The sequence below is a fragment of the Copidosoma floridanum genome, unplaced genomic scaffold (genome assembly GCF_036245765.1).
Source record: "Copidosoma floridanum isolate Cflo_tuat_1 unplaced genomic scaffold, Cflo_Japanese_pri ptg000020l, whole genome shotgun sequence".
In the NCBI taxonomy this organism is placed as follows: domain Eukaryota; kingdom Metazoa; phylum Arthropoda; class Insecta; order Hymenoptera; family Encyrtidae; genus Copidosoma; species Copidosoma floridanum.
In genome coordinates, this window is record NW_028321897.1 from 5,088,500 (window position 1) to 5,109,481 (window position 20,982).

The 20,982-nt window shown below is 35.4% G+C and overlaps 1 protein-coding gene across 1 annotated transcript; it reads left to right on the forward strand.

Annotated features, from left to right (window-relative positions):
- The first annotated feature begins 1,976 nt into the window (after positions 1 to 1,976).
- On the forward strand, positions 1,977 to 17,172 carry LOC106646990 (pancreatic lipase-related protein 2). Its single transcript, XM_014363220.2, has 7 exons — positions 1,977 to 2,238; positions 6,036 to 6,307; positions 6,375 to 6,645; positions 10,777 to 11,016; positions 11,089 to 11,322; positions 14,181 to 14,508; positions 15,515 to 17,172. The coding sequence occupies exons 1-7, from the start codon at positions 2,058 to 2,060 to the stop codon at positions 15,615 to 15,617; spliced, it is 1,629 nt and encodes a 542-aa protein (XP_014218706.2). The 5' UTR covers positions 1,977 to 2,057; the 3' UTR covers positions 15,618 to 17,172.
- Positions 17,173 to 20,982: the final 3,810 nt, after the last annotated feature.

The following is a 20,982-nucleotide window of genomic DNA, read 5'->3' on the forward strand; positions in this document are numbered from 1 at the left end:
ACTACGTTCGTAATGGTCCAGGCCATTGAGTCTTGACGTCTTGATGATGCAGTCACGTTGATTGTTTGGTTATTCATTTAAAGAATTACACAACTCTAAGCACCGATGCTAAATAGTAATTTTACAAAATAAGTAAGTTTAAGTAAGAAGTTGTGTAATGCGTTTTATTTTATCACACAACTAGATGAAAAAAGACGAGATCAACGAATAAGACCAAGGACGAACAAGTGTGAAAGCATGATGACAAAAAACGTGCGGCAACGTGTTGCTCTCAATGAAATATCATCTTATAAATATTATGAAAAACAAAAGTTTGTTTTCAACCCCGATGATAATCACAAGTTAACCTTCCCTTTGAACACATCACATTATCTGCTTGCGTGTAAACCGATACACTTTAGTGCAGTTTACGTAAAAAGTTTCTAAGTGGGGCTTTACATATTATAAATATGTAAGTAAGTAAATAATAACTATTTTTTAGGCTCATCATCCTAATTAGAAGGTCATAAGTAAAAATCATAAGTTACGTGACATCATTGGCATTGATTTTCCAGGATGACAATAGTATTTATACGAAAGTCAAATGATTATAATTTTATGATGTGCGAATAATGTATGAATTAAAATTTTCTGCCCAACGCTGCAAAAAAACACATAGAATAAACGTAATCTTGCAAAGGTCTACCAAGCATTGAGAAGTACTCCTCACCATGAGACCTCATTCTTTGAATAACAACAGAAATGTCGAATAAAGGGCAATAAAAAATTTGAGAGAAAACCGGCTCGGTTCTTATTCCCAGCCATCAGATCGTAGAGTCTAGAACCAGAAACGTCTCGAAGCGCACAAATAACACCACCTCTCCGAAGAATCCCAACGATTTGGGCTGCAACAAGAGGAATGAGGAGAAGAAGAAGAAGAAACGGAGGCTCGTCGCTCATTAGGACCGATAAAGATCGACCTCCCGCTGCACATGCTCCACCATTACTATAAGCGATCAAACTCTCGAGATGGACGCATGAAAGCTCCCGTCTCACTCGACACCCACGTTCAACAACCGCGTCAATAATTATCACATTTCTGGCATCGCTGTCGGAGGGAAACGCACGAAAGGAAAAAAAAAAATGAAAAAAAAAGTAATCGGAGAGAGGCTCGGCCCAGTTCTTGGAACTCCATTGGACAGACGGCCCCTTTGACGGCTCATTTCGGCGGAACGATATCTCGAGAGCGGATCGGCAGTGGCTCGGGTGTTAAAAGGCGACCAAGAAGACACACCAAAAGACAGTCAATGCTGACGCTTCGACGAGTCAGTACCGATCGATCGCAGCACTCGATTTACATAACATACCATAGCGATCTTGAACTTGCGAGCTACCACTGGCCCGGATACTTCGCACCCCGGCCGCCTTGAGACGACCCTCAGATACGTGCGATCGGAGTATCGTAGACGAAGAATCGGGGAAAAAAAAAGAAATTATCTTCCCACTCTCAAGGCCCGTTGCTTATCTCTCTGGTGTGGAATCACAAGCACCACCCTTCTTTCCGTCGTTTTTCGGTCGACCGGCAACGGCTCGGTTCCACTTTCTTGGTTCGTATGAATTACACGAGTGACGGAAAATAAAAACCCGTTAGAAGATTTGGAACGCTCCTCTTGGAATTTTCTTTTTTTTTTTTTTGACCGTCCGAAAACGTTGAAGAAATTATCCTCGAAAGAGCAAGTGCATAGCCAAGAGATCGGCCAGCGGTAGAGACACGTCACTGTCTCTATCACGCCGGAGTCAAAGCTCACGTAGATTCTGCGAGTGTATATAAGCGAGCGATCGTAGCTCACGATTTTTCACTGGTCTCTCGATCGCGTCGCTCTTAGCGTCAGTGCTTTGGAGGTTTTTGACGACCGGAAATGTGAGCAAGTTGGCAAACAATATTTTTCGTTTCAACTCGCCAAGAGATTCATATATATTGCCCATCACCAACGTGTAGCTCAGACAGTATAAAGAAATTTGGAAGTGGGGGCTCTTGTTTTTTTTTTGTGCCCGCACAAGTGAGAAGATTAAAAAGGATGAATTTGAACGAGACTTTGATGCTGATGATGTACACGATGAACCTCATGGCGGCGCCGTCGTACAAGTCGTACAGGCATTCGAGGAGGAACAATCGAGATGTGATACCCGTGTCCACGACAACGACGACGACTCGACCTTCTCTTTCTTCAGACGAGAGCGAGATTGAGTACGATGAAGGTGGGTTGCTTTCGTGGAAAGAGCAGGTAACGTGTTGAGCCAACTTTGCTGGTAGCCTAAGTGGAAGAAAATTTTGTTCGTTGTTTCATGTTTATGAGTCTCCCCTTTTTTTTTGATTTTATAAAAAATGCGCTAAAGTCATCAATTAACATTTTTAACCTTACGAGTGAAAAAATGATTTCGTGGGAACAAAGATTTTCTAGACAATACGATTGTTTTAGAATGCATCATCTCTCGTTTATACCGGTTGATTGTCTTATAAAATGTAACAGATCCGCAAATTGGTTGAATAAAAGAAAAGATTATTAGGTATCGTAAAAATAATTGACGAAATTTGTTTTGAAAATACTTGTCGAATATGTGCTATTTTGGGTCTATGGATACGGTATATGGATCCAGACCCGATCAATACTGTTGGATCACTTCTATTTGGGACCTTAAGTATGAGACCAACCCCCGTGATGAAAAAATATCTTTATGTAGCATATCAGAGCCACATAGGTACTCAAAAATCAACAAAGTAACTGAAAACAATCAACGTTTTAACTGTTACCCCACACAATTTCATATTTTATAAGTAACAAAAAGTACGACTCGTTTCCTCATCTCACCAATATACTCTTGATTTTGAATGACCACAAAGGGCTAAAAAAAGAATATGATAACGATTACACATCGAGGCAATAAAAATTGAGGAGAATACAGTGTTCTATTAATTTAAAAACCAAATAAAAAAGGGCAATACTGATATCGTTGTAAGAAATCGTTAGTTTCAAGCTCAATCCAAATCTTCGTTGAGTCCCACGTTAGCCGATTCCCTATTTTTGGATAAAGCAGCATTGAAACGAGCAGCTTTTCGAAAATTATCTGCACGCACGGTCAGTAACCCTAAGAAAAAAAAATGTATATCTAGTCCCTCCACTATCACTTGCGTCAAACGTTCGCGAGCGTAACATATTCGAAAGCTCGTAAAAAGAAAAAGCACCCAAGACAACACAACTCGAATCTCCGGAGGACTTCCAATGAGATCCTAAATATCGCGGAGTGAAAAACATCCAAACCCTACAAATAGTAGTTATTCGCGAAAGTAATCGTGATTGGTACCAAAAGTACACATGTGCAAAATCAAAAAAAAAGGGCGCGAAAACGGGATGTATTTAAACCGAAGACGCAGCCGCGCTGTCTACGTCATACTCGTCAGTCAATAAGATAACACACGAGCGATAGTGGTAACGGCTACCACAAGACACAACACCAAGTCTCCACTTCCATGGAGTCGAGATAAAAAGCAAGCGTGGAGAGACGAGTCTGGGTGGCGACGACGCGACGTTTATACCCCTACATGTAAATGTCCCTATCGACAAGCGCCGCGATGATAACCTTACGACGTGCAAGTTTTTTCTTTCTTTTTCGATACGATAATGGCATGTCCGTCGAACTTATAAACGTAATGCGCAAGTTCACACGGTATCGCAGCGGTTTCTTAATGTCAGCACTATCAGCGAGATCGGCGTTACATAATTAAATAGAGATACATCAACGTGTTACGGTCCTAACTTAGTGGCTATGAATCCTTGAGACATTTCTAGAAATTTCGTTCTCAAGGAACTGCACGAAGCTATTTGTGGAAGCATTACTTTCCAGCTATCTCTAGACTGACGCGTTTTATCACTCGTTAGATGAATAAGTTTCGTCTTGGGGACAAAAATAGCATGAATTGTTATCATTGATGAATGACAGTTCTTATAACTGTTCTCTAAATAGAATAAAGGGGATCTTTTTAAGCTTCGAAAAATAAGTATGCTTCAAACGTTTGAATGTAAAAAAATTGGTTGCAACTAAAGAGTAAATCGATGACTTGCAATTGTTTCAAGCTCTAGAGTATGGTTGTAACATGAATTATAAACATCGATCGGTACAACTAAATAAAACAATTATAAAGTGAAGAATCGATGTACCGAAAAATAAAATTTGCCATATCATATTGAGCTCTACAAACGGTATATCTGTGATATGTTTACTGTACATCAAGAGAAACGTGAAAACAGTGCTCTAGGTGCTTCGGTATCTTGACTTACTATTGAGATCTAAAAAAGCTGGATGCTGCCATACCTATTTGGCCTAGCTACGGCACTGTAGGCAAGGGTCTGCGCACTCTTGAAGCCATAAAAAAGACTTCATAAGTCATTCTAAGTCTTTCAAAGACTTCAGAAGTCTCCAAAAGACTTCAGACTTTTTACTGGGACTTCAAGAGTGTATATAGCTTAAAGTCATTAAAAAAGACTTCAAGTCATTAAAAAAGACTTCAAGTCATTAAAAAAGACTTCAAGTCATTAAAAAAGACTTTATTAGTCATTCTAAGTTTTTCAAAGATTTCAGAAGTCTCCAAAAGACTTCAGACTTTTTACTGGGACTTCAAGAGTGTATATAGCTTCAATTCTTTAAAAAAAGACTTCAAGTCATTAATAAAGACTTCATAAGTCATTCAAATTCTTTCAAAGGTGTCAGAAGTCTCTAAAAGACTTTAGAGTGCGCACCCCTCGACGGTAGTTGCGTGGTTGCGCTAAAATTCATTCAGGAAGGTTTTACTACACTAGATAGTAAAAATAATAACGTTATATTTTGCAAATAAAAACAAATTTTTCAACCTCAACATAGAAAACATAAAGAACTTTTGAGTTGATTTTTTATTTACTTGAGTAAAAAAAAGTTTTATACTTTGTTTTAGTGATATTATAATTAAAATTGTTATAATTTATATTATTATTGCTATTGTAGTTGAAATTTTCTTTTAATATACTTTTATTAGATCAATAGTCTACATTTGTTCTGTCAACATTTCCAAAATCATGCAAATAAATAACATACAAAAATCAGTTTGCTATCACCTTTGGGGTCAGTATGCGCAGCTTCAACGCTTGAACTTTTGCAGTCATTACGTCGATAGCCAATTTGTTTCAAGTCTTTGAAAGTGGCATTGATTATCAGAGTAAATTTGTTATTCTCACTTACGGCATCAAATAGCAATTTGTTTGACATAATTAGTACTAATCAGTTGTTGCCATGCTTCTGCGAACATAAGTTGAATGAAAACAAACGTGCTTACAAATCTTTTTTTACCATGATTATTCTTTGCCGATGCAAAATTGCACTAAATAAAGATAAAGTGTTTGAGTAAATAACTTTTATTGCGAATATTGTATTATTCAAACTTTTCGTGCCATTGCTTGGACTTCATTTACTAAACTGAAACTGAAAGTATGCATGTTATTTTTTTAAATATGTTTACACTTTTTTAATAAAGAAAACTAATTCAGTGTTTTATAAAAAAAAAAAAAAAAAACTGCATGATTTCGCATAGCTTTATTCAGAAACATTACTGTATTTATTTACCAATACTGTTTATTTCTCCCACGGAGTAGGGCTGTATCTAACCAGTTGCAGACTGTATAAAATATAACACAAACAGTTTGTAAAATTACATAAATTGCTTGAAATTAATAATGAAGTATATTAATGAAAATAAAATCAAAATATACAGCGACAATAAAAAATTAAATAGTGGTGCATAGAGTGCGTTTTGAGAGAAATAATATAACAATAGCTCCTGTGCTCCACGCAACCAGGCATGCATGCCCTTTTAGTGTATTGCCATTATCAAGGGGCGTCAAAACTTATTTTTTACTAACAATCTATATGTTGCAGTGTAAACGCTGCCAAAAAAAAAAAATAATAATTTAAGGAACAATAGATTTATAACTCTAAGTCTTAATTAACCAAAATTATTTGTGTTTTAGAATGGTACATGTGGAGGTGTTATCAGCCTTTTGGCTGCTTCTACATCGGATCACCCTGGTCTGGAGGCAATAGACCAGTATCGACTTTTCCGATCAAACCAGAAAGTATTAATCCCCTGTTCCTACTCTACACTCGCAAAAACATCGGCGATCCACATGCACTGCTCATAGACAGACCAGAAACCATCAAAAGATCACCTTTGAGGAAAAACTCGAATTTGTACTTCATAATACATGGTTACTTGGACAATGGCAATAAAACGTGGGTTCTGGTGAGTCGTTGAATTTTGTATCGGATTTTCATTCAGAAAAAAAAACTACATTTTAATTACACAACAGAGGATGATGCGAGAGTTGCTGCAGCGAGAAAATGCCAACGTTGTGGTAGTTAACTGGATCGGAGGTGCAGGTCCACCTTACACGCAGGCAGTTGGAAACACTCGACTTATAGGAGCAATGATTGGTCGATTGGCGTCGCAATTGATACAAAAGGGCAACATATCGCCCAGCCGATTGCATTGCATTGGCCATAGCTTGGGTGCTCATACTTGCGGCTATACCGGATACAACTTACGTTATCAGTATGGGTACAAGTTGGCGCGAATAACTGGTGAGTGTTTCACATAATATATCAATTTTTTTTTTAATTTTATCATAAGTTAACATGAACATAAGTTAACGAATCTTTGAGGAAGCTAATCCTCAGTAGCTATTCGCTAGAATCTAATTGAACCTTCCATTATACTATAACAGTATCCACTAATAATAGTAAGGGTTGTGAGCTTGGAATTTTCGAAACACCTACAGCCAATTTTTCCTTTGGGAAAGGAATTGACACAAAAATCGGTTGATCTAAGTTTTGCATCAATGCTTATACCAACGATGCTGAAATTTCGAGTGGGTGCACAGTGTTGGCTATGAATGCTTGAGATGTCTAAGATACCATTTCCAGGTGATTGCATTGGCCAGTGACTAAAATAACAGACTATCTTTACAGAAAAGTGCAAAGCCGAAAATTAATTATTTACAACTAAGTTTTGAAAACGATTTCAACCAAATCAATCCTTTGACTATGCTCTTGTGTAATGAGAAATTAGGTGACTTCTTTTTTTCTACTAGAACTGCAAAAATCAGAATGACAGCATGCATTTTAAAAACTGACCTCTATCTTATATTATGATTCATCTCAACTTTCAATAGAAAGAAGTTCTTTTGTATTATTTAAGTACACCTACAACCTTTACCATAAGAAACTTAGATAAGTAATATCAGAAAAAGTATGTATGTTGTTCATAGTACCCACAATATGTATTGTATGACAGTAGTTACGTTGTAGATCGATATTTACGGAAGTTCAAGCAACTTTTTATAAAAAAGAGATTTTGAAAAAAATACACTTTCTTGTTTATATGAAGAACAGATTTTTTTCTCCATTTTTTGAGACAATTATTTTATTAAAAACAACGCTTACTCATGAAATGGTACTTATAGTTATAGACATTCAAACAGTTATTTTTGTTTCATGAGGTAATGTTGATTTTGATTTTTAATAATCTTTCTTAAATCTTTCTAAATATTTTTTTTTTGTTTACTGAAGACAACAATATACTTCCTAAGACTGTTGAAAGAAAAGCAAAAGTTTTTCCATTAAATACTGTAACAAGTCATTTACAAATTGATTTTACTAAGACGTAATTTAATCACCATGTACAATAAATAAAAACTGTATCTCATCGAACGGCGAAACTGACGATGACATGGCTAGTGAATCGAGATTGCGACAGAATCTGTGTGGATCCAGCATAGTGTGGACGAGAAAATAGTATCCGAGAGTAGCCAATCAATGAGAATTTGATTGGAGCCGATAAGCAAGGGAGCGAGTCAGTCGTTACGTAAGCTATCGATCTCATTGGGAAGTAACAGGATAGCAGGAGACGGTAGGATGTGAGACTGTTGCCGTTACTCCACACTACCAAGTCAGCCTGGCGTGGGTTGGTTGTAGGTGTATACTCACACTCGCATTTATACGTTTGGAGATATGCAACGGTGTATGCGAGCGGCTCCTGTAGACACGCACACTCGTGACTGCGTGCCAGGAGCACAAATCCATAACAGGAAAGCGATGAGAGGAGATGTGGGGTAACAAAAATTGAAAATGTATCACAAAAGATTACGAAACTGAGAATGTTTTTTAGGCTCATTAAATTTTTTTTCATTGTTGCTTGTTTACTAATTCAAGAATATGAAATAAAAAGGGATTTGTCTCTGTTTTTTACTTCATAAGTTTATCGATCATTCTGTAGGTAATCTATAGTTCTGTAAAAATACATTTTTCCGCCCTCGGGTGGTTTTGGGAGGCTGGTACTTCCTTGGGCGAAAAAGCAGTTTTCCGGAACTCGTTCGAAAAGTCTCCTTTACGAACCTCGTTACGTCCCTCGCCTTCGGCTCGGGCCGCAAACCTCTCGGTTCGCAGAGACTTTTCAAACTAGTAGGAAAACTACCATTTCCTCCTTTCGGGCGGAAAGTGAGGGCCTAAAGTACTTTCAGTGCCTTTTTCACGGGCGGAAAGTGGAACCTCCCGCCCTAGGGCAGGAATGTACATTCCCGCCCGCAAATAAGAAAAATTAGTAAATTTTGTAGTTGGTGCTGTACATTATCAATATGTTATATGCGACATCTATCAAATATCTTTCTTTATACATCTTCAAAACAAGATTTGATTATTTTATGAAATTCTATTATAAGTATATTTTGTATATAATTTCTTAAGAAAAAATATAATATTACAATGAGGAAGTATTATATCCAGGGCTTTAGTATTATATCTCTGATTGCCATTTTTTGATACTCATACTCTCATTCCACCAAGTTTATTTTTTTTTCGGGAGATTAGATTAATTTAATTTATTTTTTTTTGTTCGGGAAATGGTTGTAAATTTTTTTTAATCGAACGATCAGTTGATTTTTTGGATGAAGGGGGGGCTTCGCGCCAGGGGCTCCGCCCCCTGGACCCCCGCCTGGGGCTTTGCCCCCTGGTCCCCCACCAGGGGCTGCCGCCCCTGGACCCCGCACGACCCTTAATGCAAACTTTCGTTTATTACCAATTAACTCTTACTTATTTAAAAAAATTTCCTACCTTACCGACTACTTTTGTAGACTTATTATTTTATGAAAATGAAATTATATTTAATTTTAAATAAGTGATGCAAAATACGAGTTACCGTTCTTCTTCATGACATCTCAATCAATAAACATAGTTTTATATATACAACACAATTTATAAATAGGGAAGTTCACTAATATCTACACTGCAGTCAAGATATTCTAGCATACCAGCTTTAAGTTTTTGTTCGTACTCAACTATTCTAGTCAATACACTATTCGAAACACCTCCGTTATTTTTTAACAGAGGTTGCAATATCTTAGAATTCATTTAAATTTATAGCTGTAAATCAACTCATTCCATTATAAAAAACCGTTTCTTGCTACAGCGCCACTACTGCAGTACTAATCAAATTGCTTCGTTCTCTTGATACAGGCCTCGCGCGCATTCCTTTATTTATAAAATCTTAACTTGCACTGTTCTTGTTTTTCAACACTAATTTGATGTAAGTATCAGCTATTTTCACAAAACTTATAAGTATTAGAATACTAAACATTATTTATCTCATCATTTTTATCTAGAAAAATAAGCTTTGTGTACATTAGAGAGACATTGAATAAATATTTTTCATTTTTAATCCTGTAGTTAAATTTCTATTGAAGTAATCATTAACCAGACAAAATACGTTCTCACTTTGCGCCCTTAAGGAGAAAAATAGGATACGCGATTCGGGCGGAGGCCTTCCCGCCCTTGAGCGCACTTTCCGCCCTTCAAGTACTTCCCACCCTTGGGCCGAAAGTACTCGGCGGTCGGAAAGTGCGCCCGCGGGCGGGAAGAAGCACTTTCCGCCCTAGTGGCGTAATATACTATTTTTACTCATATGTACATGATTGTGAGAAAAGCTTGCCACAAAAAGTGTAGTTATATTAGGATGATGATTATGAAATTCGCAGGGAATTTTGAATTATAGTGGAAAAATAATTAAAAGTATAACATTAACTAGTATTTTTTACCTTCATTACCTACATGTCAAAAGTTAACTGAAAATAATTAAGTGAATTGCAATTTTTTAAATAACTTTTAAGAACTCAATAATAGTCTTCAATCAATTTTGTAATCATGTGCTGTGTAATAGTTTTACATTTGCATCAATTAATGCGGTCTCTATTTGTGATACCCTGGTATTGTTTTACTTCAAATATGAAAAATCACAGGTATGTCATAAAACCTACAACCAAATATCCACTAGTTAATGAAACTTTTTATTAAATAAAAAAATCATCTCCTCCTTATCGCGAAAAATCTTGTACGCAACTCGTCTGTGACGATTTTCCACACTCGTGTGATAGATTTGCACTCGTGACTGGTGATAGTAACTCGTGCCTTGCGATAACACTCGTGCTACGCACTCGTGTGCTCAACTGGCACTCGTTCCCGTCAACTCCAGCCATTCTAGCGAGTCAATCACGACTCATGCGGGAAATCATCTTTTCCGCACTTGTTACGTAAATAACTATTATCCACAGTTGGGGACACACTTAAAAGAAAAGCCATTGTATCGAGTCGAAACCAATCACACGACGAATAAATAAAAAAAATGATTCCACTAAATAACCATTGACATTATTCTCATCCCAGGCCTCGACCCAGCCGAGCCGCACTTCAGCAGCACCTCGCCGGTCGTCCGTCTCGATCCAACCGACGCCGACTTCGTCACTGCCATACACACGGACTGCAGCCCCTTTATCAGCGGCGGTCTCGGGATCAGCCAACCAGTGGCCCACGTCGATTTCTACCCGAACGGTGGCAGAAACCAACCAGGATGCAACGAGGGCGTCTTGAACTCCATCACCCTGGAGAAGGGCAGTTTCTTCCGAGGTAAGAAATCGTTGGAAAGGAAATAAAGTACCACATGACTTACCGATCTTCCTATGTATACGTATCCCGAAGGTATCAAGCGGTTCCTTGGCTGTAACCACATCCGCAGTTACGAGTACTTCATCGAGAGCATCAACACAGCGTGTCCATACCTGGCAGTGCCCTGCGCCTCTTGGGAGAGATTTTTGAACGGCAGCTGCTTCGATTGCGCAGACCAGCACTGCCACAGGTTCGGGTTCAACGCTCAGCCCGGCAATTATCACGCTTCCGTGTACTTGATGACGGGCAGGGACAAGCCGTTTTGCAGTGAGTACATTGATGATTACTTGCTTTTTTTCTTTGGTACTATGCTGTGTGTAGCTTGTGATGGTAAATAAAATACGATACAAGAGTACGTGTGGATCGATGGGTATACTTTCTACAGTGAGAAAAATGCACGGGGCGTTGGTAATGGCATTGAAACGTGAACGCGACCGGAAATGAGTTTGCAATTACTATACGTTGATGTGCGTGCGAGTGTGCGGAATTTTGTTAGTATGTCGGGTGATTTTAATCGTGTACGGGGAGTTTTGTTCGGAATAATCGAGCTCGAATAGTGATGGTCGTTTAGTTAAACGATATTGTTTTTGGTTTCGTCAGAGTATTTGTTGCTGCACGTTGGTTGTACGTGCAGCATATACTTTGAGATTAAATGAATTTCGAGTGTGATGGTTCTAGTATCTCATTGTGAAAAAAGAACTCTAAGGTGATGTTCATGAAATCAATTGAAAATTCCTTAACTAAATCAATCTGGAAACAACCAAAATCGAAAAATCGTTCACAAATACGTACTTTAATGGAGATCTTTAGTATTAGAAATTTCACGAAATCAAGGAAATCGACAAAATTATTTAAAAATCAACTAGAGCAATCTAAAATTTAAATCTATTGATGCTGAAATATTTGAAACTTTATTTGTAAAATGAAAAAGTACACTTGTTTTTTTTAACTATAAAGTATAGACTAGTTGTAGTAGCAACTGGGTTCAACTGCAGTAAAAAAGCATGCATTTGTTTCAAAGAATTTACTGTAATGTATATTCTCTGATTTAAACTATAACTAAAAATGATACCACTGTTCAAATTATTAGTTTCTGTTGAATGACTACCGAAATTTTGCATAACCTTTCTTCTCAAAAAATTTTAATTTTTTAATTATTTCTCAAAAACTAAATAATGATATTGTACTAACTCTTTTTAAATATATATACTAGTTGGGCTCCGCCCCCTGCGCGCTTCTAGTGACAACCCCCTATTGATGAATAATAATTCTTCACATAGGCTTTGAGGTAAGACTATTAAGATGAGATACAGATAAGTACAGCAGGGGTTAAATAAATAATGTTTGGAAAGTGAACTTATTTTTCATAATATTTTTATAACTCAATCAAGGGTACTCAAAAACTAATTTTTTGTAGTTATACAGGGCTCTAAAATATAATATGGTTTGCAAAAGTGAGTTATATTTATAGGAAAAAATTTCGATGGTTTCTATCATTTTATAACTATGAGAAAATAGGCACATACTTGTATGATCTTATAAAAAAAAGTTAACGCATCAAAAACTTTATACTTACTATCATAAATTTTCAACATTGTTTTATTAGACTTACTATATTTATAAATATTAGAGATCAATCAAAATGTACTCTCATGTATATTATTAGTATGTATAAAGTCTATCTACTTATTTGCTTCCTGGTTGGTGTAAAAAAAACAGATGAACTAAATTTGAATTCTAAAAGAACTTTTTTCTCACATAATAAGAAATTTATTTTTAAAAGCAAACTTTTTTGGAAAAAAAGTATGTACAAATGTTTCCTGAATGAGGAAGTAAAGCTTAAGTTTGTATTATATAGTCAAATTATGAAAAAAGATTCTACGCAGACAACGGAAGTACGTGAGAACACAAGAAAAATCGTGTTAAGGTAATTGGGGGGCGGTGGGGGGAAGAAAAAATGTATGGGGGCGTTGGAGGTCAGTGGGGGGCTCGATTCAATATTTATTGGGTAAAAATAACGTAGAAATAAGACGAATTTTCCCTTAATTTATGGAGAGGTGGTGGTGGGACAGTGGGTGATCCTCAGGGAATGATAGAAGTAGTAGGGGGTTTTCTGGGATGCCCCACACAATTAACTCTATAATATGTACATACATATATATATATATGGTTTCAAAAAAAAGACTCTCAATAAGTAAATAACTTTTATGTAATCTCCAAAAAAATCATTATATAATTATTTTGAAATCACTGTGAATTTTATAAAATCTAAAACCATTGGGAATAGCAATTTTAATAGCAAGCAGCCTCTTACTTTGGAACTAATCACAAATAAGGTATTAAAAAAACTTTTTCAACAACTAAAGTATTATTTTACATAATTATTGACAAATCATTTTTTTTTTAGTTACGATAACTTTGCATACTTTATGAATATAACGATTGCCCATATTTGTTTGCATGGTTAAATAAAACTTTGAAAATTTAATGATAGGTATAACATCACTCGCTGATACAACAAAACTTACGCAACTCGTGCGCTATTGGTTGGGTACAAAATAAAACATTGAATTTAATAAAAGACCAGCTGATAAAAATCGGTACTCACGTAAAGCTAATTACTCCGAGATTTAATCCTAACTCTTTCTAATCTCTTCTCTTCCTCGACACTCACGCAATCACCACATCTTTTTGGCACACACACACACACACACATTGGCTTGAAAAAAAAGTCCCATCACCCTCGCTAATTGCCATTATAATAAACATATATACTTAAAACTTTCATATCTCACACACACAAGTGTGTATAATACGTACCGTGAACGTACATGCTCTTTAGTCTTACGTAAGAACACACGCTCGCGCACCCAAATATATGTATACACACAGTCACTCGGCGCACACGTGAAGTTCCTTCCGGTCGCATATATATCCGCGTTAACGGAGGTACTTTCATTACTTGCCGATCAAAGGATCGTACGATAGTCCTAGCCGCGATTTTCTCCTTGAAGCCCGCGGGCGCACTCTCGTATAAATTAGCCACACGCGCTCGGTATGACTTTCCCGAAATGATTTAACGTGCCGGCGTCTAATATACATCGCGCGCGCGATGTGTGTTCCAGGGGCGCACTACCGCGTCACCATAAACATCTCCAAGACGAACGAGAGTCTGACCTACGGCGGTGAGGTGGGAATGTTCACAGCCAGGGTGATCGGGCCGAACGGCAAGAGCACCGAGATTCTGAAACTCAGCGAGAACTCCAACTACTACGAGCCCGGATCGAGTCACACGGTCGTCATGGCCGGTGATGTGGTGGGCAAGGTCGAGGCCGTCGAGATCACCTGGATCTATCTGACGTCTATGTTCAATCCACTCACCTGGCGGCTGCTGCACAAGCCCAAGGCCTACGTCGACTCGCTCGTTATCAAGAGCCTCGAGTTTCATAACGAGTTTGTACATTTTTCTCCTTTTTTGCTTTGTTTTGTTTTGTCTTATTTTACATATCTAGTGCTGTGAGTATATGCACGCATTGCTTATTGGACCATGTTCATGCATGGAATTGGATAATCGTATACGGTATTATATGGATACGATGAGTTTACTGAGTCAAGTCAAATTTGTTAGTATTATTGTTCATGTGCAAGTTACATCCGTACGTTATGTCGAGATGGCATTGACATAGAATTTTTTACAAATTTTTAAGTTTGGGCTTTTACAGGCTTCATTATCATGAAGGAGTACAAAATGAAAATTACATACGTTGCTATTTTACGTCAACAATGTATTTACATAAATTTTACATAAATGTAATTTGGATAAAATAATATGAGGTGTTCAATGATTTTTTTTCTTTTCTTTTTCTTTACGTTTGATAATAATTTTGACGGAAGGTGGTAGCCCAATCGATTTATGTTAGATTTTCGTGAGTTTTGGAACAAAGCAATATACCTTTTATGTGTCAAAAGAGAACGATTATCAGTGTAGTTTTTTTGGTATAGGCACCTGGTATCGAAAATCTTACGTCTCTATTCATTTTGAAAAACTTTGTTTCAGAAACTCACCACACACTACGTCGTTTGTGATATTTTTGGGAATGTATGGTTTATTAATAATCTGACATGCTTTCATTGCATGTACATGATGATATAAAATATTTTTTTATCTTCAGATTCAATAAAATTCATATATATTTTTGTAATTAAGGAATTAGTAGAATTAAGCTACTCCTTAATTCTTTTGATTGTTTTCAATATTAATTTAATTTTCTTGTATGATATTTTTTTCTTAACTGTTTTTTTTTTTTTTTTTTTTTTTTTTAATTTAACGTTAAGATGGAATATACATGAAGTAAAATAGACACGTTATAGATTAAGACAAATACTTAGTGTAGCTCCATATTAGACGAGATAAAATTCCAACTTTAAAATGCCCTTTCTCTGATTTCATGATTTGTAGAATAACAGTCTGCCCAAGCGTGAAGACGTTAATCGCCTACGAACCACAAATGTTTACAGTGGAAAATTGCAAGTTCAGTAACCTAAACTATGTGTCGACATGAGTTATCTCCTTGTGATTCATCGGCCGAAAATTTAACAGTTAACCGTCCTGCAAAATATTGAAACTGAAGAGCTTCAAAGATGTCACACGAAAATCTACTGCTCGTGACGAACACTGACTATAAACATGAATACAAGTTATTATTCTGGCTATAGTGTCCTGTCAATTACAGCAGAAAAAGGCCGCTGAGAGCATAGAAATAGTAAACCGCTGGCATATTGGTTAGTACAGTGCAACGATCGATTAATTGCTCCGTGTGGGCAAGCACGTAATGACACGTGAGAGCGAGGGAGAGTGTGGGAAAATTTCACAACGACTGAACTGGACTCCATATCGGTTATCGAAGGAATTGCAAAAGAAATTGGACTGGGATGTTTGATCCAGATGTTTGAACTAATTTCAGTTGATGCGGATATTGTACAGTTTTACTGTTGACGCTGGGAGTGTGTTTAATTGTAAATGTGCTGTAATTATAATGCTTCTCATAATATTATTGTCGTATAAATAGAAGTAGAAAGCGAGTTATGTACACCAGTTGAAAATAGCGGAAAATTGTGATCAGTTCATTCGTTCATCAATCAATTCATTCGTATGACTCGTAAATTTATTGACGGTCTTATTACCTGATTGAAACAATAAGAGAGAAAATTTTTAACCCAAACGAATAGTCTTAAACTGATTTTCTAAATTTCTCAATGAAGATTATTTATTGAGTATACATTATCGGGTTTTAAAAATTAGTAAATGTTGTACATAGAGCAATGAAATATCAAGATTCATAATTATTATTCGATAAAAATACGAGCCTAATTTCGTTGTAAATTTCCAAGCGATGAGAATAAAATATGGTCCATTTCGTTTCTTTATATTTCTTTAGTGAAGAATTTAGAGAGTACGTGGAAGCTTTCTTTTATTTTCACCAAATTTAAAGTCATCGTTCTACAGGATAAATCAGCTTACTATAAAATTAAGATACATCGATTAAGAGAACTTTGACACTTGGTTTTCTGCGTGTAAAGTAATAGGCTATTGTCGTGAAAACGCTTGAGTAAACAATAATGTCCTAGCATCACAAGGAACAATAACATCGTATAAAGAATCACGTGCGACATGCACAATGAAGTAGGTATTTCGTGCTTTCACTGTCACATGGTTGTTGACGATCCTACCACCGACCCACGCCTTTTTCTTTACTTTTCGCCTTGGCGCCAACTTTCGTGCGTAGCATCGAATGGATTTAAATACATATTCAAGTATTATCATTGCTCCTTAGATTTGTTTTGGCAAAAGCTACGTGCGTGCAATCACTAATGATCCATGCATGCGCGTTACTGTCTTAAGTCAGACGTTTGTGGTTATTAGTTCTTTAATCGACACATGGCGAGCGGTTAGTGCTTTTCTTTAATACTCGAACATTTGCAAACAGCACATCCAAGATCATAACTTTAGTTGGCTACGTGAAAGATGTGTGTATTTTATGTTTTTTGGAAACGAAATGGAAAGATTTTTCAACACAATTGTAATATTATCGATCATTGTAAATATGTTATACAAAATTTAATAAAGTTAGAGTAAGTATTAGTCTTTCATATTCTTTTGTTTTTATTTATGATTCCCAGTCCAAGTAAATTTAGGATAAAGACTGATAACCGGCAAGTGACACATTTACACTTGCGAGCACAAAGAGTTTTAATATTTATAAGCACAGTGCAAATGACGCTGAACAAAAACTTCTCAATAGGATCTTGAATACCCCTGAGGTAAGAAGAGAAATTGAGAGAGAAAAAATGTGTTTTTTGTATTGGCTTAGTAGAGACTGATAGTAACAATGGTGGTACTGACAATTGTTGGAGAGAGTTCTGTCATTGAAAAATTGTACTTCAAACTTGTAGTTTTCATACTCCTTAATTTACTAAATGTTTTTAATAAAAAGGATTATGAACATTATATTGTAAGATATCAAAGAAAAATTTGCATAAAAAAATTTAGTGTAGTCACTACTTGCAAATATCATTTTTTTCAATTTTCTTAAAACATACAGTTTTGAAACTGTTTGCACTTTAATATTTCAAACAAAAATTGTTTACTTTAACTACTCCTATTTTTTTATGTAGAAAATGACTAGTATGACTACTCAATTATTCGTTACGTCATCAATTAAGTTCATACTTTTGTGTTATAATGTCAATTTTTTACAAGTTTATTTAAAATTGTTCACTTTAATAAGTATACTTGATACGGGAAAATTTAAATAAAAATTTCAAGTAATTTAATTTTAATATGATTAATAATATTGACGTTTAAATAATATTTTAAACATATAGTGGTGAAAAAAAGTTTAAGTTAACTGTTTAACTGACTACCAATGGTTTGGTACAAAATGGGGTGGCCTTTCCAAAAATATTACCTGGTTTATTTAATTATGAATAAAAAATTTGATCACACTTTTGCTAATCTTTGAACAATAAAACTGAAAATTTAATCTTAATTGTTATTGATGAAAAATTTCTTACTATCATGAAACATTCAAATTTTAATTATTTAAATAGAGTATTTTTCTCTATTTTTAATAATGAATTCTTTGATATTTCTGAACATGCTAGAGTAAATACTACATAAGTATTTTTTTAACTTATTTTTGATAAAGTATTCCGAGGGCACGAATCAAGGATTAGAAATCAGAAAATAATTTTTTAAAATTTAAAAAAAAGTCTTGTGCGGTTCATTGTGTATTTTAAAATTTATAGCAGGCTTTTTTGTGTAGTTATCTGTAAAAAAATTAAATTATATATTAAACTTTTTTTTCTAACAAATATAAAGTAAATAAAACGATACAAAAACTGTTCTTAAAATCTTACGAAAGTGTAAGAACACATTTTCACTTTTATGCTGTAAGAATAATAAAAAAAATTGTTTTCTGGGTTATAACTTTTTTTAGAAAATCAAAATGTATTTCTTATAACAAATAAAAAAATTAAAATGGAATGACATTTACTGATTGTAAATGAAAAACAAAGTTATTATTGTGATTTATAGTACTAAGATATTTTGAAAATTATGTTGAAATTTATATTTATTAGAATAAAACAAAAATTTTCTTTACATCAAAAATCATTTCATAAATCTTAGTAATAACATGTTTTATCTCTGAGATATTATAAGTATAAAAAAGTTAATATTTAACGCCATAGATCGTCATAATCAAACCAACAAAAACTTCAAATCCTCGATATTAAAATCCAAATAAAATCCCATAAAAAATACATCCAAAAATCATGACATAACTACACTTTTTTCAAAATCCAGTCATATCGTGCTAAAGCTTTTTGTCAAAAACATCAATACGTTAAAGTTTTCGATACGATCGAAAAATATTTCACTAAGGAGATCCTCCATCAGCGCGTACGGCCAAACATCGACTTCGTAATTGATGGGTTACTCAACAACTGTACGTCAATAGTCGTGTAAAACATCGCTCGTGATGTACGTATGTGTATAAAAATAAATTCCAACGAGAGAGAAAAAGAAAACAAGCGAAATTCCTTTAATGTATATGAACTCCAGCGTTTCACCAAGAAAGAAGCATAGAGAATCGTCGTTGGGGTCAGCGAAAGCTGTCTTGTACCTGCGAGTGAATTCGCGCGCGTGTTTGTGTTAGTCTGTGTTATGCGATCACTATGGGTCTTATGATTTGTGCCTTTTTAATTTTGCTATTATCTCGAAAAAAATTTTTATTACAATAATTTTCAATGCATCTGTGCATGCCTGTATAACATAAGTACAATCCTGCTGACATCGTAAAATAATAGAGAAAGAAGAAGTAAGCTTTCATCTAAATGTATAATAACGAGTGACGCATAGAATTGTTTGATTTGTGTATGAATATAATTTTTTTTCTACATAACTCTATACATGGTATGTCAATCATTAAAATTTATTTCACTTTCTGTTGAGATCTTATTGTAGTAGCCCTTTCATAGACGAAGAAGTTAAATGTACTTATCGTAATTTTTATCACTAGTAAAAAATTTTAATAGAAACCAAAAGAAGATATTAGCCAAAGTAATGTATCATAAGTAAACAGCAACGATGGATCAAATTTTAGAGATACTTAATCTCAATCCATCTACGTGGAAGTTTTCCGATATTATAAATACATGATGAATTTTTGTGTTTGAAAGAAGCACTTCATTTATTTTAAAACAATGCCTTGTTCTTCAAAGTACTGCCTGAAGCGCAATAGTCGTCAAGTTTATCAAAATCATTACATACTGTAATTTCAGTGTTCAGCGACTCATCCATCCAATTCTAAATATTCTTACTTCACTCAACGAAACTTTCTCTAAAATCTTATACTTCAAATTCAGCTTACATTTAAAATTATGATGTATACATACTTAACATGTAAAAAAAAACCTGAGATCTTTGCAAAAACAGTAAGACCCGCTTTCATGACGTAAATTTTAGACATTTCTAAAATGACGTATGAAATAACAAAAGAGTAATCAAGTATGTGCGCATGCAACCAGCAAGCCAATGAGCTCATTGAAATGTATCTCTTACAAAAACAAAGAAAAAAAAATATCAGAGGTACGCAATTATTTTAATAAACGAAAGGAGACAAGGAACTGGGCACTGGACTCATTTTTCTGGATTTCTTTACACAAGCAGAAGATATGCAACGCATAAAGAATTATTTCAGATATCAGCTACTGCTTTCAATTCAGATGTAACTATTTCCTATGAGGAGCTTTCTGGAAAGCTTTGAAATGAGAGTTATCATTTTATACAGTCACAGCTGGCTCGAAGAAAGGAATTAAAATGAGTGCGTTATCGCGATTCTTTATTCATTTTTGAATTGTTTCTCTTTTCTTTATATCCAGCAACCACAACAACAGAATTAGTGAAAGTTTTTTCAGCTCATACATGTAGAAGTATTTTATCGAAGCTTATGTGTACTGTTACGATTGGGATCATCATAAACATTCATGTATACCCAGGTCATAAGACGAGTCCATACCTTTCATCTACAAGATGCGCATCTCATACGAAAACAATAAATGAATTACATAATCTTCCTAAACTAAGTCCAACATATTCTCTCATCTGAGAGCAAACTACTCCATCACCTCAGCAATCATCCGTATCGGAAAACGTTGACTTACCCTACTCTCTTTCTCTCCCAATGAATCCCGTGGAACCACATCCATCATGTCCAACCTAAGTGTAGAAAAGAGAAGGAGACTAGACTGACTAGCATAACGAACGATCGTCTCTCTTTCTCGAAGGAGTTACGGGTAGAGAGAGCAGCGAGCACACATAGCCGGCTCCAGCCGCAAGCGCCTCAGTCGAGCACCGGCCTCTCA